The 23,811-nt window shown below is 42.2% G+C and overlaps 1 protein-coding gene across 5 annotated transcripts in view; it reads left to right on the top strand.

Annotated features, from left to right (window-relative positions):
* Positions 1 to 15,316: 15,316 nt before the first annotated feature.
* Positions 15,317 to 23,811, top strand: part of ankrd50 (ankyrin repeat domain 50) — a 36,658-nt gene continuing 28,163 nt past the window's right edge. The window contains exons 1-2 of one of the 5 annotated variants that reach the window (XM_040119664.1): positions 15,317 to 15,343; positions 16,743 to 17,895. In XM_040119664.1, the coding sequence (XP_039975598.1) occupies positions 17,390 to 17,895 (506 nt within the window). In that variant the 5' untranslated portion in view covers positions 15,317 to 15,343; positions 16,743 to 17,389. Of the gene's footprint in view, positions 15,344 to 15,585; positions 15,604 to 15,931; positions 17,896 to 18,699; positions 18,786 to 23,811 lie in introns of those variants that run through there. The other 4 variants (XM_040119666.1, XM_040119665.1, XM_040119667.1 and 1 more) reach the window with 4 other exon arrangements.

Here is a 23,811-nt window from a genome sequence, read left to right on the forward strand (position 1 = left end):
GAGTCTGTTCATCACAGTGCATCATGATTTGTCACCGACCTAAACCTAGTAACTCATCACTTTGCTCTGTAATCCAGAGTTGGATGGCCACCTATCTCTCTCTCTCTCTCTCTCTCTCTCTCTCTCTCTCTCTCTCTCTCTCTCTCTCTCTCTGTGTGTGCGTTGTTTGAGTCTTTGGTACATTCTTATTCACCGGTCTTCTCTCGTTTTAGCTTTCTAAATACTGACAGGTATTGTTTTGTGACTTTCTTTGTCCTTAGCTCTAATTAAGCCCTCCTGCACCGTCACCTAGCTTTCCGTACCGTTTTGTTTCTGTGCCCGATGTTGCATTGCCCTGCCTGAAACCTGCGACGTTGCCGTCCTGGCCGGGTCTCCCTCGAAGAAGAGGTTGCTAACCTCAGTGGGGTTTCACCTGGTTAAATAAAGGTTAGATTAAAAAACAAAAACAAAATCAAAACAAAGCAACACAGCAATGCTGAGTTGGTAAACATGTTGGAACATTTACCTCACCAGACCTCAAGTCAGGTTCAGTTTAAGTCCGTCTGGAGTCCAAAACCTCAAGTCCAAACTGCTCTGCGTGGTTACGCGTCCGAGTCTTAGCTTTTAGATTAACTTTCTTTGCTATTTGGAGCTGGCAGTGGGAAAAGTTGCCGCTGTAAAATCTGTTCTCTTTGTGTCAGAATACCACTGCAACAACAACAACTAAAAATCAGTTTAAGATTCGTAATGTGTTTTTTGGGCCACAATCTTCATCAGCTAACGGACCAGCTAGCAAACTGTGGCCTCTTTGACATTTGCGGCATCATATGTGTTTGACTGTGCACTCGTACAGACACTGGGGAGTGATCGAAGTCCTTTTTGAAATCGTAGAAAATTACAACTCTGAAGCGGAAGCAAGCAGACGTACACAAGTAGTGAAGTATAAACAATGCAGGTTGGGAAGTTGGTACGCCTAAATAAATAAACTGAAACTGCGCTGCATACATTGAAAGTAAATGGATGATAGCTTGCATTTTATAGTGTATAAGAGTGGGCAGTTGTTAAAAGAAGTTTTTAGTGATACTGGTGGCTGTGATATACATCAGTGGTTTTCATTATTATTCTTATTGTTTTTAAAATAACCTTTTCAAAATGCTCCTTAGCGTCAACCCAACGTAATCATGCGCAAATGTAACTGAACTGGCACAGCAAATGCATATCGAGGGCTACTGGTTCTTATGATTACTGTTACTTCAGTGCAGCTGGGATGCTCCTACAGCTGCCGTATCGCCGATAGCTTACTTGATCACAACGTAGACTGACTAAAGAGTCCTGAAAAGCAGGCGTTAAATTTGTTGGCATCAGGGGGTTGCCGGGAAGACAGATGTTTGTTAATAATTTTACCTTTTCTTGCTAACCTCCTGGCAATCCTTTTCAAAAAAAAAACCCCACCGCTCATGGGTGGGTCGCAGCACAGACTCTGAAAAACATCTTCTAATTTCAGCATTAAATTACACTCTGTGAGGAATGGAATGAGATTAAGCTCACTTTTCCGGTTATCTATATGTTGCATATTTACTTCAGATTGCTTTCATCGTTTTTTAAACGGAATAAAATGGGTTAGTTCCCTCGTTTGGCCCTCATTTCCATGTGTTTACATTTGCAGCCGAAGCATTTGGCTGATACTCTTGCGTTATTTATGGTGAGATAAGATACAGCCTTTATGGTGGTGCAGGAAATTTGTTTTCGCAGCCTCTACAACTGCACCAGAAACACACAGATAGCCACACCACAGCGTACACATGGCATTCATTCCCCGTCCGTCTTCCAGCGCATAAACACATATACACATAGCCTAAACACTCACTGACAAATCTGGCTCTGTACAAGGCCATCAGGGCAATCTGGTTAGTAATACTACGGCAGAAGGGACAAAACTTCGGCCCAGGAGAGCTCTCCTCCATTTTAGACTCCTGTGTCTACGGCCTGGTGGCAGTAGTGTGATATATGGACTGAGGGGGATGACCGGTGTCATTGACTATCGTGTGTGTGCAAAGCGTGTGGTGGCTCTGTCATTCATGCCTGAGAGGCGGGGAGCAGAGGGCTGGGTCATTTTTGGAGGCAGCGCGTGTGATCCTGGCAAGTCTGAGTTTGCCGGAGATGGTCAGCATGCTGTGGGAACCTCAGTGGGGGAGCAGCACAGCTAGGGCGGGATGGATTTTGCTCCGGTGAAGTGACAACAGGGTGACGTGGGGTCTTTGCCGGGGTCGCGTGTGGATGTCCGGGGTGTGTTGCTCAAAGCTGAGTTTATTTTCTATACCGAGTCCAAAATATTTGAAGTTATTGACCTGATGCGGATGGGGTGGAGTCCAGTGAGGGGTGAGCCTGGTGTGTGAAGGACCAGTTCCTGGTGTAACAGTAGTGTCATCTTAAACGCCATCGTTGCAGCAAACAACCTGTGAAACAAACAGCAGTTATCTCTGCTATATCACAATTTTTAGAAGATGTTCCAAAAATACTGCAGCGACCCAGAAGGATCTTATGTGGAAGAGATGGGAATTAAAAAAAAGTAAAAAAAAAAAAAAAAAGCAGAGGAAAGAGACCAGGCGAGACCATTTGTGATTGATTTTCATTTCACATTCCACCTCACACACTCTTCTTACAGTACGTGGGACTTTGTGGCTGAAGTTTCGTTCAAAGGTTTTAAAACTATGAAAAGAGCTTCGATTTTCATCCACTGAGTCGATGGTTTTCACTGTCCCTGACTGTCACAGAACCCAAACCAGCCTCCGTAGTATAAAGAGCTCCCTGTTTAATCCAACTTTTTTCACTGTAAAGGGTCTTTATGATGCGTTTTATGGCCTCTATACACTTTAGCCGGCATTTATGAGAAGTTTTAGTGCATATGACTTCAAATGCCCTTCCTATAACTTTTCAGAAGTCAACTTCTCCCGCAAGGCAGTGGTCACGAAGTCAACAAATTAGTCCAAGTGGAAAAGAGAGAAGAAAAATAAAGAGTGCAGTGACCTCTGAACTCCTTGGCCAGTGAACACTTGAGTGAGTGTGTGTGTGTGTGACTGTGTGTGACAGCAAGGGGTTAACCAAAGAATGCATGAAGTCTGCTGGTACCTCGGGATAATTGAGCCATTTGTTGCAAGGTCACCGCAGAGCAAACCCCCTGCCCCCCCCCCCCAAAAAAACCCCCTCATGTCATCAGCAGCCTTGACCAGAGCATCGGAGTCAGGGTTTTGGAACATCGGCAGATGCTAATGCAAGAGTCTTGCTCTGGTCGTTGCTCTGTCTCCGTCTTTGATACCGAGCGCTGGCGCACCCAGCAGCATGAAATGTATGATTTTATTTCACTTACAGGACAACGCGTGTGCAAAATGTGCTTGTTTTGTGCTGGCTGTCTGTTCAATTAATCTTCTGTTGTATCAAAAGACAACACAGAATAGCAAACTAGATCTTTCTTTATGAAAAACATTTGGGGTATATTATATTTTTAAGTGTTTTTGTTTAATCCACATTATGCACATTACGCTTTAACCCACTTTGGATGAAGCAATTAATTTTAAATACATATATACATATATATATCTTCATAAATTTAGTCCTGCATTTTTTTTTTTTACCTGTCTCCAGTATAAATGAACCTATTTAAAGAGAAATTTCTGTCTCTTTTCTTACTGTAATATCAATGCATCTGAGTTCTTCTCTTGTGTCTCTTGTTTTTAGAAAATCTTTCAAACATGGGAAACAGCATGGTTGGTTCAATGACACTTGAAAACTTCAACTGAGACCAAATGATTTGCTGGACAGAGATATGGGTTGGAAAGGTATCACATTTAATTTCAAATTATCAGAATGCTCTGACACTGACGGTATCATCCTGTATAAGTACGAGCTGGTCAAAATGAACAACGTGCAATCGCTCCCTGATTCAGATCTCATGATGATTCACGGTAAAGTCTTTATGCATCAGGTCAGTCACACTCTGCTTGTCCAAAGAGGAAGTAAAATGAACAGGAGAACCTGGCAAACTTCACTCTAACTGACTTTACGGCCACCGCAAACACAAATTGAGGCTTCAGCTGAGTGTGTGTCCTTTAAACAACCACTGTCATGGTCGTAAAAGCCCACAGCGGAGCTCCTCTCTAAACACAGCAGGAAATGTTGAGTGGGGGTCAACAAACGTTACAGACGGGCCACAAAGAGAAAATTTCATTTGTTTAATTTCACAGGATCCCTTTTAATGAGGATTCTTTTTTACCACCAAGCATCGTCAGCAGCTGATTTTGGTCTCACAGTATCTTAGGCATTCATAACAATAGCTACAGTTACATGGGCAAGAAATACAGTTTCTTGCCCATGTTTTTGCAATTACACATAGACCAACAAATCCTGGGATTCTGCTCACAAATCTTCCTTTTTATTGCCATAGAAAACAAAAGTGTAACCCTGTATTTTACTATTATGTTTATTTAATTTCTATTTAGAGATGAGATGCCTTTCACTGTTGGTTTAGAATCAATTATTCAGAGGGGTTATGAATTTACAATGGAAATTTTGTGTCGAATTCGAGAGTGGGAAGCTGCAGTGATATCATTACCTCACGCCAACCGAGGTGCTTGACTCGATTTGCTTGTGGTGAGACGCGCTGATGAAGACAACAGTCGAGGTTTTTATTTAGACTAGCATATGAAACCAGTATAACATTAAATCATTCATTCATTTTTGGGGTTTATTTTAGTATTTGGCAGCTCTCGCCCAACGCTGACATTTATAGAACATTTGAAATGCGGTAGTTTATTAAGTCTGCATGCTAGAGTCTCTCTAAGGCTGCACGTACAGTGTGACAATGTTAACATGCTGATGTTTGGCAAGTAACACTAAGTAATAATGTTAATCAGTACAAACCTTAGTTATTCGCACTACGTTTTCTTGTCCAATGAGGGATCATTGCCAACATTTCACGTACACTAACTCTTGGTTTTAAATGTAAGAAATGAAGTGGTTGACATGATCTGGCTAAACCGTTGGGTTGTTTACATGCTGCCTGATTGTCTCACTGCTCCAGTTTCTTGCCCACTTGTACTTTGTCTACAGCGTTATCATAACTGATGGAAAGGATGTAAAAGTGCAAAAATAAGACCCAAGTTGCAATAACTTGGGATTATCATCTGAAGGATGATCCTCTTTAATTAAAATACCCTCTGAAGCTACACCTGTGACTCACGAACATTCAAAGACGCTCATTATCTACAAGCTCTTAAAACAATAAGCAACACAGCTAAGAGAAAATCCCGTCCTTTCGTGAATATCCATGATGAATTCTGCAGGGGATCCCGATTTGTGTACACAACAAACTCAGTAGTTAAGGGATGTCAAGGCACCGTTGACAGTGACAAAGAAGGAAAGAGCCTGCAGGCGCACAGGGAAGAAACTTTGCTTTAATGCAGTGCACACTTTAGCTCGGGTGGTATGTTTTGCCACTTCTCCATACACAAGGCACACACTCAGACCCGCACACTCTCTCCTGGGACATAAATATTTCAGAGAGTTGTTGTTAGTTCCAGTCTGCTGGGCTGGACAAGCCCGTAGAGAAGGAGCAAATACCAGTTTCTGAAGAAGAGGGACACGAGTTCATGACCAATATATACGATATAAAGTCCATAAAAGCGACCTGGCTAAATGATTTGATAGTCTGCTGCATTTAGAGGAAGTCTTTTGTGGTGAAATCAAAATGTAGAAAATAAATAAAAAGCTGGAGAGACAGCGGTTCAGGTTGGTTTCTTTCTGTGATAACTTTTCTTTTTCTTTATTCTCTTCTGACAGTGGATTGTCTCAGATTTGCTTCAGTTTGACTTTTGGCTCCCATCAAATCCATTAATCTCGTTACCTTCATAAAGATGCCAGATGTTGAGTCAATTCAGCTTCAGAATGTCCATCCCTGGGGCTGTTAATATATGCACTGTTGATATAATATATTTCATCCCAGAGTCCTATTTATTTATCTCAAAACATGTAGCTATGCCAGTGGGCTGAGATGAGTCCCTAGACAACAGGATGTTACATCCCAAGTGTTTTGTGGTTTAATATAGTGCATTTGAATCCAGTGAATCCAGCTTTAAATCCAGGCAACTAAAACTGCTAGGTTAAGATTCAAGAAACACTGTTGTCATGTTTAAAAGAAACCTTGGCTGAGTGCCGGTAGGAGACTACAGTCACCGGTGTCAAAGAAAAACACTCTGTACACCCAGACATCCAATGCTGACCTCCTCTTTCCTCCAGTAACCTCGGATTTTCTTCAATTTGACCTTTGGCTCCCATCAAACGAATTAGCCTCTTCCGGAAGATGCCAAATTTTGAGTCAAAGCAGCTTCGGTTAGTGATTCATCTCTAAAAAATCAACTTGTCAGTCCCTGAAGGTGTTTTTATATTGACTGTGAGATCACAGACCGTTCAAAAACCTTTTCTTACCAAGTCATGCCGGCTTAAAAATAAATTTGATTTATTAATCTTAAATGAATTGCTGAAATAGTTCTGCCAGTGAGTTGAAATGATTTTCTTTTTTTTTTTTTTTCCAGTAAAAGCTTATTTGTTTCAGAATTCATTTCATAGAATCAAGCGTTGACAGGCAAATCAACCACATCAACCAAATCCTTTCCTACTACTCATTTATCAGCTAAGCGCTTTTGACTTGTAGTGGAACAACATGTCACACATATCTTAAGTAAAATAAGATTTTAGGAGTCAGCAGAGGATTGATGATTGTAAGATGTAAGCTAAATGGAAAAGACTCAAACTATCCTCTAAAAAATATGACATTTTGTTTTTTGTTCCTCTCTTACTAGCAGACATATAATGTTTCCCCTCTAAAGTAAATAACCAAAAACGCTTCCAAACTCCTGACATATTTATCACCAGATCTCTGATCTGAGGAAAGCTGTAATTTTCTGCTTTCAAACGCTGTGCAGCTCAGTAGCCTTGAAACTGCCAAGCGTGCTCCCTCATTTTCCGAGGGGTCACTCATCTGATTCATGCAGTTTGCCTGTCTACGATTTGTGTATGAGCCCGAGGATACTGAGCAGGGGCGGCTTGTCCGATTTGACAGGGAAAAATAAAAAATCTCTATTTGCTCCGTGGGGCCCTGGGCTCGACAGCCGTCACAGAGAGGCAACCTATTCTGAAAAATGACAAGAGCAAGTAAAAAGCAGGTAAAAGTAAGAGCCATCATTTGGCAAGAAAAACTAATCTAATGAAAAGTTACACTTCTTCCGTATTCGCAGACACAAAGGCTGGAAAAAAGGATTCATGCACTAAATTACTATTGCAAATTGGTTGTGTGGGGATATTCTGTCTGTCCCTACTTAAACTATACATGTTTACTCTACGCACACGAGTCTCTCTTGAAAAATAGATCACGATCTCAGTGTGACTACCTCTTTAAGTAAAAAAAAAAAAAATCACATATTTGTTCCAATCATGTGATGCAATGTGAGACAAATGCTTTACAGCCAGTGATTTCTGCACACTGTAAAAAAATCTCCATCTCATAGTCATTTGTGTCCAGAGTTGAACTGCATGCTAGCAGCTCTTGGACGCTGTACTTAGGTACACCACTTTAATGCAAATGCCAACATCAGCATGCTAATGTCTCCACAATGGTAATGCTAACACGCTGATGCTAAGCAGGGTATAACATGTACCGTGTACAGCGTCTCAGTGTTAGCACCAATCACAAAGTACAGCTGAGGCTGACGGGAAAGTCAGTAGCTTTGCGAGTATTGGGTTATAAACCAAAGTATTGGACAAGTCAAAGTTATTACAAATCATCCTGACCTGAAGTCTGAAACAAAATTCATGGCAATCCGTACAACGGTTGAACAACAAGCTTCAACCTCACGAATGTTTGTACAAAATTTCATTCCAACTCATCCAGTGGTTGTTGGGATGTTTTGGTCTGAACCAAAGAGGTGGACTGACAGTTGTTTACTTACCGGTCTAGTTGAAACGTTGCGAGTTCAGCATCAAGCTTCCGTCCTTCACTCGCCAAGGGCTGTCTACAGCCGTTGGAAAGCAACACCAGTGTTCGGCGGCAGAGAAAAACTCACGTGCAGCCTCTTTGAGCCAAGAAAAGACTACGGCAGGTTGATGCAGAGGAATCAAGAGAAAATAAACTTTAAAGCTTGAGCATACTGACTGCTGACTGCAAGAAAATCCGATATTAGAAAATCTGGTTAAACACAAAAATGATTTTGATATAAGAATTTTTTTTTTTTTTTTGCAGCGTATCTGGTTGCTGCTTGACGTTCAAAGTAGCTTTATACCAAAAATCCCTTTGATGCAATATTATCACTAATGTGCTGTAAATGCTACCGAGGCACACGCCAGGTTTAATCAGTATTTTCACAGCTTATCATTGCTCCCATTAACAGAAATTGACCATGCATCTGAATTATTTCTGCACTTTGTAACTCATGAGCGCACACACACATACATTCTCACATATATATATATATATATATATATATATATACATACACACTTGGGGCACACAAACACACAAACATACACACACACACACACGCACGATGAAAACTCATGGAGTACCAGCGTTGCCCCATCCTGTGATTTAAATTAGTGCTTACAGGCCTGTAGCTTCAGGTTCCATGATTGCCAATTATGTTATACCCAGCCTCTATTCAGAGACTGAGTGAAGTGCTGTTGCATAAGTTGTCATGGTCAGCGTCCTCATTGTTCATTATTACCACATTATCATTCTGGATGGTGAAATACTGATTTTGCCTGTCATTGTGGAGAAGTCGTCCACATGAATACGACGCCGTATTTTTTCTGCCGGGATGTGCATTTTAAAAAAGGGCCCCCCTCCCCCAGTTTTTACTCTCCTCATTTTAGCGTCAGCGGCGTTTCATCAAATGAAACGCCATGCCAGGACACACACGCTCATCTCTCATATGTATGCACGTGCACACGCACATGCATTTAAATCTCCTCCTGTGACCTACGTGGTTCGTTATTCACCGGATTTTGGACGTTTTATTTGTTGAACAGATGTTTTTCCACTGCAGACATTTCCGTTTGCAGCAAAAGCGCAGGTGTGATTTATAACATTAATTACAACTGCATCCCATCTAGGTGAGCTAGTTCCAGTATATTCATGCTGCCTCACTGTCATGGCTTGCTGGAACACTTAATCGAACTGAACCATGGTTAACTAAATTTGATTCACCCCTGCTTTTCCTACTATGATGAGTCACAATGCCCGTCATGAAAAAAGGGGTCTATTATTTTCCACTATTGTGATGTGCCTGGTCATCCTGTAACTGCAATAGTTACCTGAGCTCCCTTTTTAGATTATTTTGATCAACCAGTACACTGTTATCATATGATGCTGTAAACTCATTTTACACGTAAGTAAAATATTCTGTTTTACACCAAGTACAACAGAAAATTTGTACTTATGTTCACGTTAGAACAGCAGTATACGCTTACATTATTATGTTATCTCAGCCTTTTTCTTTCTTTTTGTTTCCGTCACCTCTGTTTATTAAGTACTTCCACTGTAAACAATATGCAACACCCAATATGAGCCTTTACTCATAGGAGACCATTAGCCCCAGCTAGCCGATCAGCCTTTTGTGCAAAGCAAATAGGAGCTCCAAGAGATCTAATAAAACATGATTTGGTTGGGCACAGATGCTGATTTAATAATAATGTAAGCATAGAAATGTTTCCCAAATCTTAGTGAACATTGCAAAGATTCATCTCTGACATTTAAAAACAACAACCACAAAACCAAACACAAATATAACCTCTTCGGTTCACTCCATACTAAATAGCTGATCAATGTGAACCAATTGACTACAGCCCCCTTGGTTTCAGCCTTAGTTTCAGTCAGACATGCAGAAAAAACCACATTAATTGCCATCCTTACTTGTTACACCACTCTGGAGCAGCAGCCAAACTCAGAAAGAATAAGAGACACAAGACAGGGAAAACATGGACCAGTCCAACTCCATTTTTTAAAGCAAAGCTATGGTTATCTCAAGCCAAACCCCAATCACCAAAAGTGCGTCATCACGCTCATAATAATGAGGTGTTGAACTTTTCTGAATATTCACAAAAGGGGGAATAATTGTGGCGCCTCATACTGGTCCAGTCTCCTGAGGACTATGACTTGGACCAGTTGGTATTTAGTTGCCACAAAGACAAAAGAGATTGTTGTCATTATGTGAATACGGCAGAATGAGCGTGACCGGGAGTGTGTATACACATCAAGCTCGGTGTGAACAAAAAGGAATAAACAGTAACATGCGGCTTTGCAGTTTTTTCTGTGGGGAAAAGTAAGCTTGTAACTTGGCTCCTGCTGATACTGGAATGGCAGGCAGATCGGAGAGTACTCTTGTTTTGCTGAGCACTCTCTTTCAGGGACTGGCCACATAATGTGAGAGTGTGTGTCTGTATATAAAAATGTGCCTGTAATACTGTAAACATATGACTAAAGGGTTTATTCTTATTTATATAAGATCCAATACGCAGAGATGTTTAAGTAGTTGGCGATAGAACAAAACTTTCCCAACTTTGATATAAACAAGACAGTGAGTCTACAGTCGTGCTAGCAGCTCTGTGAGGCCTTAGATAGGCACAGTGTTGCTTTGAGCTAAATGCTAACATGCTCGCACTGACAATGTTAACATGTTGATTTTTAGCACGTAATGTGTACTATTATCTCCATCTTAGTTTAGCATGTCAGGATGCTAATTGCTAATTAGCAAACAAAGTACTGGTCAAGCTGATGGGAATGTCATAAGTTTTGCAGGAATTTTGTCATAATGTCACCAAAGTTATTGATTGATTCATCCTTTGGTAACCATGACTCTACTATAAAAAAAAATTCAGGGCAAATTTCCTCCAGTATTTGTTGAGATATCTCAGTCTGGATCAAATTGGTGGACCAACAGACGGACACTGCCATCCCCAGAGCCACACTGCTAGCACGGCAGTATGTTGTCCTTTAGAAAGATCTACAAACGCCCTGTTGTCGCCCAATCTTATGCTTATGTCTCACCATGTTCTAGAAATTCACTCAAAACAGAGCAGTATCTGACATGAAGTGCACTAATGCTAATGATTTAATTGTCTAGCATTAGTTTAAAAAGACCTTTCGGATCCTATGATGGAAACTCAATGCTGTCGCTTGCTAACCTTATTTGTAAATGTCATCAAGGTGAATGTGTAGCCTAAAATGATGGTGATATGATTTTTTCAGCCTATAGCCAATACAGCAATGGGTTTCATAAGAGGTTTTGATGATGAAGTTTGAGCTTCTGTTGGTGGCACTCTCATATATACCTGGTCAATATGGGGGTTGTTGCAGCTAATTACAGATTCTGCTCTTGTTATGCAGCTTTTATTCACGAAGGAAGTGGGGAAGTCAAATTGTGGGAAACATGGACTCAGGAGTAAAGTATGTTTTTGCCTAGCTTACAAGTTCTAGAAAATTTGAAGGGAAATAACTTTTGATGAACTGATCTTTAATTTAACCAAATTATGTATCTGTTTGCTTATTTTAAAACATTTAAAATGATAGAATTGTTTACAGTTGACTGTGTGGGAAACCATATTCATTGGACATCATTGGGGACTGTGGTTTGAGAAAACACTTGAGGAGAAATGTATCTAGAAGGCCAGGTTTTGTTTGTTTTTCTTGGTCAGAAAGGCAAAATTCTGATGCTTACTTGTCATAACCACATGCAGTGCTCCATACAAACAATGCAAAAGCTCATCTGGCAATAGCCTGAAAACGACAGCGTTACCGCACTATGTGACCTTTACATATGGATTATTGGCCCCTCAATAACTAGCCATTCAACGTGATCTAAAACTGTTATTAGGTGAAATGATTAGTCAACTGACAGAAAACTAATCAAGAATAAATTTGTACTGATTCGTCATTTAATTATTTTTTCATATCACTTTATGATTAAATACCTTTGAATTTCGGACTGTTGCTTGGGTAAAACATGCCATTTGCAGCTGTTACTTTTAATCAAAATGTATGATATAGAAGCCAATCATGTGTTTCGGCCCTACGGCTGCCTGGAGTAGGAAGAGAACTACAAGACCTGGACAGTTCATCTTCAGCCTGTCGCTCTTGCTCATTTGTTGAGGAGCAGGAATTAGCAGATGAAGTATCATGTGCGGTCAATCAGTTTTTGTGATACGTCCGGAGAGCAGCTCAATATATGGATTTGTTTATCTCCTCTCTGCGTCCGCAAGGGGCAACTCCACGCTTCCCGCTCTGCATGGCGACATCAACAAAACGAAGATTATGCATCCGACACAATAGGAACCGGGTGAACACCAACCTCTGAGCGTTTTCAGTACAGGAAACACTCAAAGTGTCAGGGAATCAAAAGGGATCCCTCAGGAGGCAGATGTAAGACTAAAGAGTCTTTACTTAAATCCAAGCAGGCGACTGGACTGAATGAATGAATGAAAGGGTGAATGAGCCGACTGAAACTCAAAACCATGACATAAAGCTCAGTAACATGAACCCCTGATGTAATATTTACTGTTTTAACAGCTCTGAAGGGAATCAATCTTTTTTTGGTTACAGAACTGACAGCGGACTGCTGGTAAGTATAGAGAAACCGTTTGGTTTTCCAAAATCAGCAGGCTTCCTACTGTTGTGTTAGTGTTTTTTTCCTAACACTGTTATTATCTCAACAGGAGTGCTTATTTGGCTCTTCGATGAACCTAACAAAAAGATCGCTATAATGTTCCTGTAATATTCCATTAGGGACTCATAATATGTTGGTGGAACTCACTAATGACTTTGTTTATGGGACCATATCAGACTTTGGATTTGTCTTTAAATCTCCTATCATATTACTGTTGGGTTTTCAGACTTACAGCATTCGGTTCACAGTTTTCTTTCGGGTGTTATACCTTTTAAAATGTAATAAAGTCTTATAGGCTGTTGGGTGAACATCCCTAAGACATGGAAACATGGAAATGTTTTATTTTTAGGTCAAGTGAAAGTATGAAGATGATGCTGCAGGGAACTGTTTTAGCGACAATGTGAAATGTACTGTGCTAATTTGTACTTGTGCGCACTGTATATCGTGACCAGATTAATCTGTTAGCCCTGGGGAAAATGTTGGCCCCCTTTCTTAGAATTATGCACCATGTGAGCATATCACACCTTTTAATACTAGATTTTAAACAAAGGCCCCTCTACAAGACAGGGAATAAAGATTAGTCAATAATGCAGGACCCTTCTTACCTGATATTTTCAAATTACAAATTCTTAAATAAATTTGCTATCAATTAATTTATGTGCAACTGAAAACCTGGTACCTAGCTGCTTGCCTTTACTGGTCATACTAAATAACGGTTACTGACTTTGAACACTTGGATTCTGTATTATCACAATGCTACACCGAGTTTGAGATGTTACATGGGTCCTGCACATCACCACCTTCTGCGAACCGACCCTGTCGTGCTGGCTGTGTAAGCTGTGCAAGTCACCGTCACACTTCTCGCTGAGTCAAGTCGACAGCCTGTGCTTCATCAGTCGACGTAATCACACATCTCGGTTAGAAAAAGGGGCTCGCTCTTTAAGTGAAGGTGTGGTTGAAGTGTAGTTATCTACCTGAAGAGAAACCTGAAGAAACTCTGAAGAGTTTGCTTTGGCTGGTATGCTCCCTCTCGGTTTTGTTTTTTTTTGGTCTTTGAAAGTTTGGGATTGCTTATCTTGTCCTTCGCCAGTGTTGTGTCACATTCTGTTTCCACGCTGATTAGTGTTTTCCCTTCCCTCAACTTGAAGCAAACCTTAGCCCTAACCTCAGCCAATCATCTCTGTGATGCTTAACTATAACCTAACGTTAACCTAAATTAAGCCCTGACCCCAAAACACGGAGTTCAGCAATACAGAGAACACAATTTAAAGTGGAAACAGACCTCAACACACATCTGAATCATCTTCATTTGAGCGCAGACAGCATCAGCCGGATACACACAGTCAGCTGTTACAATCTACTGCGGCTACACTTCAAAGAAAAATTCTTCAGGGGGTGATATATAACTTGTAAGATCAGCAGCCTCCAGTTAGATCAAAACACATCAGCCTCCATGCCCCGTGCGCATCCCTGCTGGAAGGAAGAAAAGAAAAACAAAAAAAAAAACGCTTTGGGAAATCAGTTTTTAAAAATCTCACATTTCTGCGACCACTTGCTCACTTGCAGCATTTCATTGTTAAAGCGGCTTATGTAACAAAATAAATTCCCTTCAGGTTTGGCAGAAACACGCAGCAAACCACCAATGAGCGTGTCCAACCATCACTAAATTTTGCTTAAACCTTAAAAGACAACATGCAGTCTTGTTGCAGGGCGCAGGGACTGTGATGCTAGCGGCGGGCGAGACATGGCAGAGCCTCTCAAGACACCAAGCTTGTTTTGGTTTTTTTTTGGTTATATTTCTGATTTCCAAATAATGGCCAAATGAAAAAAGAGATTACCAGCCTTCATGTTCAGGCTGCAAAATGGTGGAATGCCTCCTCTACTTATAATCAAAAGTAAAAAAAACAAATCACACACCTGCCTGCTGCTCACTGACAATGACAACATCTGGTGCGTCAGCTGGGGTTTCACTGCCTTTATTGTTTGATTAATAAACTTTATAAACATATAATAATTATCAATGTCGTTGGAGGTAATTTATGCTAATACGTACAGCCGACAGACTGGAGTTTTAAAGAGTTCATTTTTGATTTGCTTCAGTAGTAAAAACTGGGGAAAAAAAGGGGAAAAAAATCAACTGGTGGTTTGATTGTATGGGAAGATAATCGGTCATTTGCTATCGTTTGTACACGTTCTGCCAACATAATATACGACCGCCTCATTATATTGCACTAATGGCGACAGGAAGGTAAAACTCCAAGTCCCATAAGGCCTTGCGCCGCCCATTGGCGTGTGTGCCCTGCATGCAGCGGGGAGAAACGCAGAGCGTTTGGAGGCGGAGAGTCAGTCGGCTCACTGTGGAGCTGTGTCGGGCAGCAGGAGGAGCCGACGCCGACCGAAAAGACCGATCCGGGGGAAGACGTGAGCGTTGCTCGTTTGCAGAAATTCGGGCTTCGAATTGCAGCGGAGGAAAAAAAGGCCCGTGTGGTTCGTCCGAGGCGTTTGGTTTTTAACTTGGACAGAAAGGGTGTTGACTACGGACGCAGCGACACCCCCCCCCACCCAACACCACCACCACCACCACCTCCTTCTTCCAAAAAAAAAAAAAAAAAACCAAAAAAAAAAAAAACCAAAACAGCGAGAGGAATCGGAAAGAGGTGAGAGGAAAACGGTTCGGGGCTGAGAGACACACGTTAGAAACTGTAGCGAAAATAGTGAAACGCTCCGCGATTGGCTCGATTGAAGTTTAAGGAACAGTTCGTGGTCGACTGCAACAGAACGGTTCTAAATGTAACGTTTATTTTGGTGCCTTTCTCCTCAAAGCACGCAACTGTTAGCTGGTCCGGTCGGGGGGGGGGGTTCTTTTTTTTTTTGTTTAAATCCCCCATAGGTGTGGATTGTATCCCATCCGAAACGGGTGAGGTTTGTCTGGTCATACAAAAGACTTGTGCTGCCTTCCAGTCAGTCAGTCAGTCAGTCAGTCAGCTGGGGGGGGTTCGCGTCGATTGCTCTGCTAGATTATTGTGTCGCCTGCCCAACTGTGACCCCTCGATACATCCAACGTTTCATTTGCGTCGGAGGCAGGTAGGTGGAGATGTATCGCAGCCCGTGTAAAATCCCTGCTATTTGGCAGCGTTACAAAGTAACCAGCAAGACCGTGTGTGTCTATCTGGATGAGAGTGTGTGTGTGTGTGTGTGTGTGTTTTCTTGGCTGGGGAGGCTTTGGAATATTTTGCATTTGCTCTAGTAGATGGGAGCAGCAGTAGGCAGCGGTGAGGGGCTGAATGAAAACCTGCAGAAAGCAGATTTTCGAGGAGATAAAATTTTAACTCCCTTTCCCCGTCATCATTTGCACTTAACCCCCAGTTTCCTGATCGCCGGCTTTCGTGCGTAACCCGAATTCAACTCTGTAAGATTTCCGCCGCATTGAAAAGCTGTGAAACCGATTTCTAGGTGGGGTTTACCTTCTGCTTCCACCCACGCCAGCGACCCCTGTAAGTGCAGGAAAGAGGGTCCTCTCATTTGGACTTTTTTCTTCTTCCCCCAGCAGTTCAGGACGGATGTGGACTGTTTGGGATTTAAAGCCACATAGGAAGGAAGGGGGGGATCAGTGGATAGACTAGAGAAACTGGACGAACCCCTGCCAAGAATGTAGTTGCAGGCAGGCAGGCAGGCAGGCAGGCCGTGATGTGGGTTGTGGAGGATAAAAGCACCGAAAATCAACTCGCCCACCTTCAGAAGCTGCAGGAGTAGAGCTAAGCCTTCTCTTTGGGTTGGAGGACGTCTATGCCGATAATGTGCATCGCAAATTATTGCAGCTTACATAGAGACTTGCTTTCAAAGTGTAGAGGGAATCAAAAAAAAATACTGATTTCTGATCATATTGGTGGTTGATTACCCACTTTGGTATTTTCCACTTAATCGCCGGTTCCAATTCAGTAAGTCATGTGTTAACAACCATCTCTTGCAGTAATCAAACAGTGCATTTGCATAAAGCGTTGAGTTGTAGTTGAGCTTGGTCCTAATTGAGCCTTTATTTCTGCCTCTGTTTTCCAGGGAAGGAGCCGGTCTTAGCGTGTTATCGGAGAAGTTGCTAGTGTAATGGAAACGCGCCCCGGCTACCCCCAGTAGCATCTGAAATGCATCAGCGGAAATATGTCACCGGCTCCCATGGCTAATTGTGTCAAGTGGTGGTTGCGGCGGCGGCGGCTTGCGTTTGCCAGCGGATGCACTCGGGAGCAGGGTGCCCTGCCATGCCCAGCGCCATGCTAAAGCAACACACTCCTAATAACAAGGAGCACTCAGTTCAACCAGTGGGAAAGCTGTGGAAAAAGTTGGTGGAAAATCTATGGTTTGAGCCTCGATTTTGATTTCCTTTTTTTTTTTTTTTTTTTTTCTTTCTCTTTTTAATTTTGACCTAGATATTCTGTAACGCAGCATAGCTCGGCTGCTTTTCCTGCCATCTGCGGCAGCTCTGCCTCTTTCCCCTACTTTCACTCGAGTTGCCTTCGCTCTGGCTTCTTCATAAAATCAATACCGGGGACAGTTGGGCGCAACCCGCTTTCCGAGGGGCACGTTTTCAGCCGACAAAAATGGATTTCCGAATTTACGGCTGGCCTTTGTTGGAGTTGAAAATGTGAGGGGCAGAAGGAAGGGACCCCTATGAAGAGGAGGAATCGGTGGAACAGCAGCACAAGATCAAAATGGCCCAAACCAGTTTGCTGCAGGGGAAGCGCTTTTACTGCCGGGAGTGGGTCTTCCATAAGATCCAGCATTGCCTCCAGGAGAAAACCAACAACCTCAGTGGAATGACCAGCACTGCCAGTAAGCAGCCACCACAGGTGCCCGGCGGGGGTGCGTCCAATACCGGTAGCCTGACGGCAGGATCCACGAAATCGGGTAGCTCCTGGGGGGTGTTGCTGGTGGGAGGGCCAGGGAGCGGGAAAACTGCACTGTGCACGGAGCTGTTGTGGCCCACTTCTGCACAGGGAACCCACCGGGGTCTGCACCAGCAGAGCCTGGCCTTCCACTTCTGCCGGGCAGATGACTCGGACACGCTGTGCGTCGGCGGGTTCATCCGCGGCCTGGTGGGTCAGATCTGCCGCAGCGGGCTGGTGCCGGGATACGAGGAGAAGGTGCGCGACCCAGCTGTGCAGAGCACTTTGCAGCCGGGGGAGTGTGAGAGGAACCCCACAGAGGCTTTCAAGAGGTAAGGACACACACACACACACACATCCCTCTTCCTCTTTACCTTCCTCCTTGCTACAGCCAGATGATTTCCATGACTGGCACACCGTCACGCAGAGGAAGAACTAATCCTTGTGGTTATTGCTGACAATTAGTTGATCGGAAGGAAAATTAATTGACGACAATCAGTGATCGGGAAACAAAATGCCATCATCGTTTGCAGGTTCCAGCTCCTTTAATATGAGGAGTAGCTGATTTTTCTCAGATTAAATCACTATCAATTAAATGTCTTTGAATTTCGGACTAATGGTTGGACAAAATAAGAGATTTGAACATGTTACTTTTTCAGTTTTTCACTATTTTCTAACATTTTATAGTGTTTTTATAGAAAAAAAAATCAGCCGGTGTGTGTTACTTGTTGGGAATAAAAACCTGCCTATTCTTTGCTCTCCACGCCACATGCTTGTGTTAAAGAATGATTTGTTATATCTTTTGTAGAAACGTGCCTTCTGTGACTCGAGGTGTTGGAAATCTAGGAATTTGGTTTGGCTAGAAATGTAAAATGCAAAGCCAACCCCTCCCCCTCCCCAGCTCCTGACCCTGATGCACCCCCCCCCCCTTTTTTTTTTTTTTTTTTTTTTTTACTGCTGCTCACACTCATCGCATAGCTCCGCCTCAGCAGCCTCTCCACTTATTTGATGTCATGGTTTTGTTGGTTTTCCCCCTTGGTGAGGCATGCTGGGTGGGACTGTCCCCTCTTGGCTTCCGATTCAAGAAAAGGTCAGATATTTTTAAGTTGCAGCCGAGCTCAGGTGGCCAGAGACTCGTGGGGAAGGAGCTTTGAACTGCGACTGACTCACTGGCTGATTGACTTAGCGTCTGACCTGAGCGACCGCGCTGCAGAAAGATGAGGTGAAACCGAAGTACAGTAGAGTTTGTGGACTTCCAGCGCCTTGCCCGGGCATGTAACATGATCACGATGGACTGTTATTGTAGACACGGGCTTTAAAAGGAGCTGCGCGTGAGCTCGTGTGTATGTGGGTTACTTGCGCGACTTCTCTCCGCAGCACAGGTCAGGCAGTCTCTGCAACACGGGCTGGAATGCAGAACTGAACACACACACACACTCGCGCTTCTTGTTTGGCCATCTGGTGACGCTTATTGCACCATCCCAACATCACACACGGGGCGAAAAAGTAGGTCAAACGTTCGGCAAGGTAAATCATTTTTAAAACGCTCACCAGAGTCAACAGCTCAACCCAGGTTTTTTTCTTTTTTAAACACGCTCATTCCCAAGGAAGCGAGCGCTACTCTTGTCATCTGCTCGTAATCATGCGGCCTCTACCGATGACTCTGACTTCAGTTTGACCCCCTCAGATAAAAGGCAGGTTATCGTAGGGATATAAACGGGAGAGTGAGCCCAGCGGGGACGGACTTCTCACTTCAGCTCTGCTCTGTGTCAGGCTGCATGTCGAGGGGCCTTTTTCAGACAGTCGCATTAGCTCAACCCCTGCCTCATGAAGCATAATCTGTTACACTCAAGACCCCGGGCCCTACATTCGCAGACAGCAAAGACAACACGCTCACCGTCGCTGCCTTATTTGTTTGTGAGGCAAATGGGCACTTCAGCGAACGCCTTATCGCCATTTCAGGTGTAGAAGCGTCCCAGGCGCTGATGTACACAAATAATCTTAACGACTCCCCTGCCGTTCTAGATGTTATCTGGTTTCAGGAAGCCCAGATCGTCGGCTGTATCTGGCCGTGACATAAAACAAAAACAAAAAAAAACCTGAGTAAGAAATAGAACCATGTAAAACTTTTATGATTGTTGAAACAATATGACCAACAATTTACATCGGGGGTAAAGACTCTCAGAGGGGTGCATACCTAATTTTGATTGAACAGATAGAGGTCTGATCTATACTATAATAAAAGTTATATGAATTTAATTAAATTCAACGTCTTGCTTAACACCCTTTTTATTTTTGATCCCCACCCCCACCCCAGCCCACTTCCAGCTGTGATTTTAAACATTAGCTAGTGACTGAATGCATGAGGCCCTGCCAAATTCTTTAGCCTAGTCAAAGACAAACAGCTCTGTTTGTTGATAGTAATCACCAGTCGTGTGTTAATACATTGAAACTGGTTCAGACATAGGTTTACGTCCACTCCGTGCAACTTCATCATTTCTTCTCCCACCTGTGCGTCTGCGGCCAGCGCCAACTGGACTTTGGAAATTTTAAAGTTGACTTTGGGATTTTTCTATAGGTCCCCTCGCACTTGTTATGTACTTGCCCACTTGTTTCCACATTTTATTGTTGCATTTTTATTACCTTAACTCGTGTGTTTTATCACCTTTTAGAAATGCAAATAGAAACAGCCAAACTATATGAAACATAACTGAGTGACGTGGTAACAGTCAGTAGTGGAAGAAGTATTTAGATCCTTTACTTAAGTAAAAGCAGCAATACCAAAAATTAAAAATACTCAAGTACAAATACAGTTCATACATTCAAATTTTTACAAAGTATTTATCAAAGTATTATTAACAAAATGTTTTAAAAAGTAAAAGTACTCATTAAAAAGAATGATGTAAACAATATTGTAAATTAGTAGCAGGCCAAAGAGGAGTTAATTTGGAATTTTCTTTATATTCTGTTTGGTAGTTTAATCTGTAACAATGCATCACATTTCAGAAGCTTATCACGTTTTATGTGCAAAAATCTGAATTTGCAAAGCAAGTCGTAATTGTAGCTATCAGGTAAATGTAGTGGAGTAAAAAGTATGTGCTTTCCTCTAAGATGTAGAAGGGTAGAGGTTTAAAGGCACATTGAATGGAAATACTCTAGCACCATACAAACGGGATTGTAGAAATACAGAGGTTGTGACTACAAATATCCCTGGCAGAAGTGCACCCACCTAAGAAATGTTTGCCTAGTCACCAACCCAAAAGGATATGTGGATATGTGAGGCAGGAGTTGCTGAGAGATACCCCCAGACAAGAGAAAAATGGAGAGCGACACAGAAGTGCAAGGCACATATGCTAGGGGGCTCTTTTGAGGTGGAGGTCTTCTCCCCTCTAGAACCCCCTGAAGCGGACATTATTGTGGTGGAGGACCATGGTGGTCCTGACCCGTATCAGTTCGAGCCGTTGGCTCCAGCCCCAGCGATGCCCGAGCTCTAAAGCCAGCGCTCTCGGAGCCAAGCGCGTAGTTAGAATAGCGCTCTCATGAAAAAATGCTGATTGCAAATGTACATAGCAGTGTGTTGCAATCGAGGGACCCGCTGCCATCTGCAACCGCTGACGAGCCATATGAGGGTCTGAAGGGAAAGAATGCAGTCCTGTGGTGCTTCTACAGCCGTCACAAGCACAAGTCCGAACCGCTGCACCAAAATTGAAAAATACTAAGTAGAGGGTTAGGAAAAAACAGCAAAAACTCCTGGGAGTGATGAATCTCGATCAGTATATATTTGAAAATGATTGCGGTTTCACAGGCTCTCACTCAAGCACGGGCGCTGGGGGAGGTGGGCCGCCAACCTCTGGTTAGAGGGCGTTAACGTTCTTTTTTTAATATAAATTTCATGACGTATATAAGTCAAAAACTGTTGAGTCTATGTCAGCATTGGCCTTGTAATGTTCAGGATGATTTAAAATAGTAGATGGCGTGTTGAGCCATTTTCGACCCGTGAAATGCAGATTTTTATAACTTTAATAATACGTCACCATCAGCGCCAGCACCGATGTTTCTTTGCAGCGCAGTCATAGATCATTTAGCTTACAGCTCAAAAAATAATGTTTAAGTGTGCAGTATCTCTTTAACGGATCAATTCTGTTTTTATTGGCCTACATATAATTATATAAGTAAAAAAAAAGTATAAGTAAAAATTGTCTCTGCACTTCTTGACAGGTGTGTAATTCTTGTGGAGACTATTAAATCCTCCTTATTGTCTAACAGTCACATTTCAAGTTAATATACTGTAAAAATATCATAAAACCCACGTGTGTAGAGTACATTGTAAGTGCACTGAAAAAAATGTACCTAGTTATTTCCGCTACTGGTAGCAGATGTAGTAGAACAGGTAGTAGAACCACTTTGGATTTGGATACCTGGCTGTTGGGCTAGGCAGTAAAACATGATCATTTATTGGCTTTCAGCCGATTCACATTGTAATGAAATGATCAGATTATTTTATCTTGTAAAACAAAAACATTTTTGTTTTACAAAAACATTGTTGTTTTACACACATGGAGAATTTGATCTCATGTAAGACAAAACAGTGCAACACGTTTTTAGATTATTTTACATGGTTTTCCAAATGCTTGCCATATTATGATTAGGGCTATAAAACCAATATTCTAAATTTAAAATAAAACAACCATAGACATCAGAGCAATCTAAAAAGTCCTTTTTGAAAATAATTTGTTTTTTGTTTTTTGTTTTTTTTGTCAGTCGGCGGCAAAATTTTGGAACCTCGAGATAAAGTTGTATGTGAGCTGTGTAAGCTACAGTTAGCCTAGCATTCCAGCAGATGTGCACCCAAGTACTTACGTCTCTCGTGTTATTGGTTTGCCCTCTTATGGACATCATGCACAAAAATAGATATTCAAATGGTTCGAACCTATGTGTTTTTCCACTATCAATAATCAAACGTCATTTTTGGCTAATTTTGACAGCGCCCATTACGATGCACGGTTTATCAATATCCGACAGTATACTTTCTGATCATTACACCAACCATATCACTGAGCCTCTCCAGAGTGCGTTTTTATTTCATGTATTACTAAATGTAATGTGCTGCAGTAGTAGGATAGATGCTGGCCAGCAAAGGCCAGGAGCCCACGTTCTCCAGATAAAAGGCAGTTTCCCCTTTCAGTTTAACTTTCTTCTGCTCCATGTCTGCCAGTGTGCGCTGACGTCTTGTACAGACAGTAAACATGATACATTGACTTGACTGCTTAGACGGGTCAAACCCATTGCCGTCGCTGCTATCTGAAGGTTTTGACTCTTGGATTTTAGTGTATCAGCAAGGATTTTTATTTCTAGACAAAACCAAAGCACATTCCTCTGTCTCATTAGTCTTATCATAAAGGCCACTGCCGTGTTTTGACTTGCGTTTGAATGAATTTGTGAGTTTTAAACAACCAGTCAGCCCCCTGTCATCCAACAAGCTTTACTTTCTCCCTTTAGGACAAAAGAGCTGGCTTCAAATAGGTGGAATTAACCCAGTCATGTGGGTCAAACTAAAGGCAACAGTTTCTTTTTTTTTTTGCTGATGAGAGAGATCTGCCTTTTAGTCTAGGTGTGACTTTATGTGGATCTGCCGTCAGGCTGTTCACCACTGAGCATGAGTTAAGTTTAAATTGCAACTAGGCCAGATGTTTCTTTGCAAAGGGCACAGACTTCGGGAATGATGAATGACCGTGGCTTAAATTTGTGAACAAGATGTGAAGTTTCTTGGCAGTGTTTTATTCCCTCAGCGTGTCTGCGGAAGAAATTGATTCTGCAACTTGGATATTTTTCTACAAGATGGTCAAAAATGCTGAATTTTTTTTTTTTTTTTTTTTCCCTTCTGGCACCTACATCAAACATTTCTTAGGTTTGCCTGTTGCCTTGTTCCAGCAACAATTCAGATAATGTAATCAAAGCAGAAGTATGATTAGATCTAGCCTTGTACCCCCCAGTGAGCATGAATATTGTTTGGCTTTTTTTTAAGTTGTCATTTTACAAGACAGCATAGCATTACTGGCTTACAGCAGACTTTTTGACAAGTGAATTCTGGTTATTGGCTCTTGCAATCTAGGAAATTGTGAGGTGCAAAGCCAGAAATATAAATAAATTTTGAAGATGTTTGCAAAGATGACGTGACATCCTGTGATCTAATGGTTACCTAAACGAGAGTAACCCTCTAATAATGTGACATTAGTGGGAAACAGTCA

This window comes from Xiphias gladius, chromosome 23, assembly GCF_016859285.1.
Source record: "Xiphias gladius isolate SHS-SW01 ecotype Sanya breed wild chromosome 23, ASM1685928v1, whole genome shotgun sequence".
NCBI classification, from domain to species: domain Eukaryota; kingdom Metazoa; phylum Chordata; class Actinopteri; order Istiophoriformes; family Xiphiidae; genus Xiphias; species Xiphias gladius.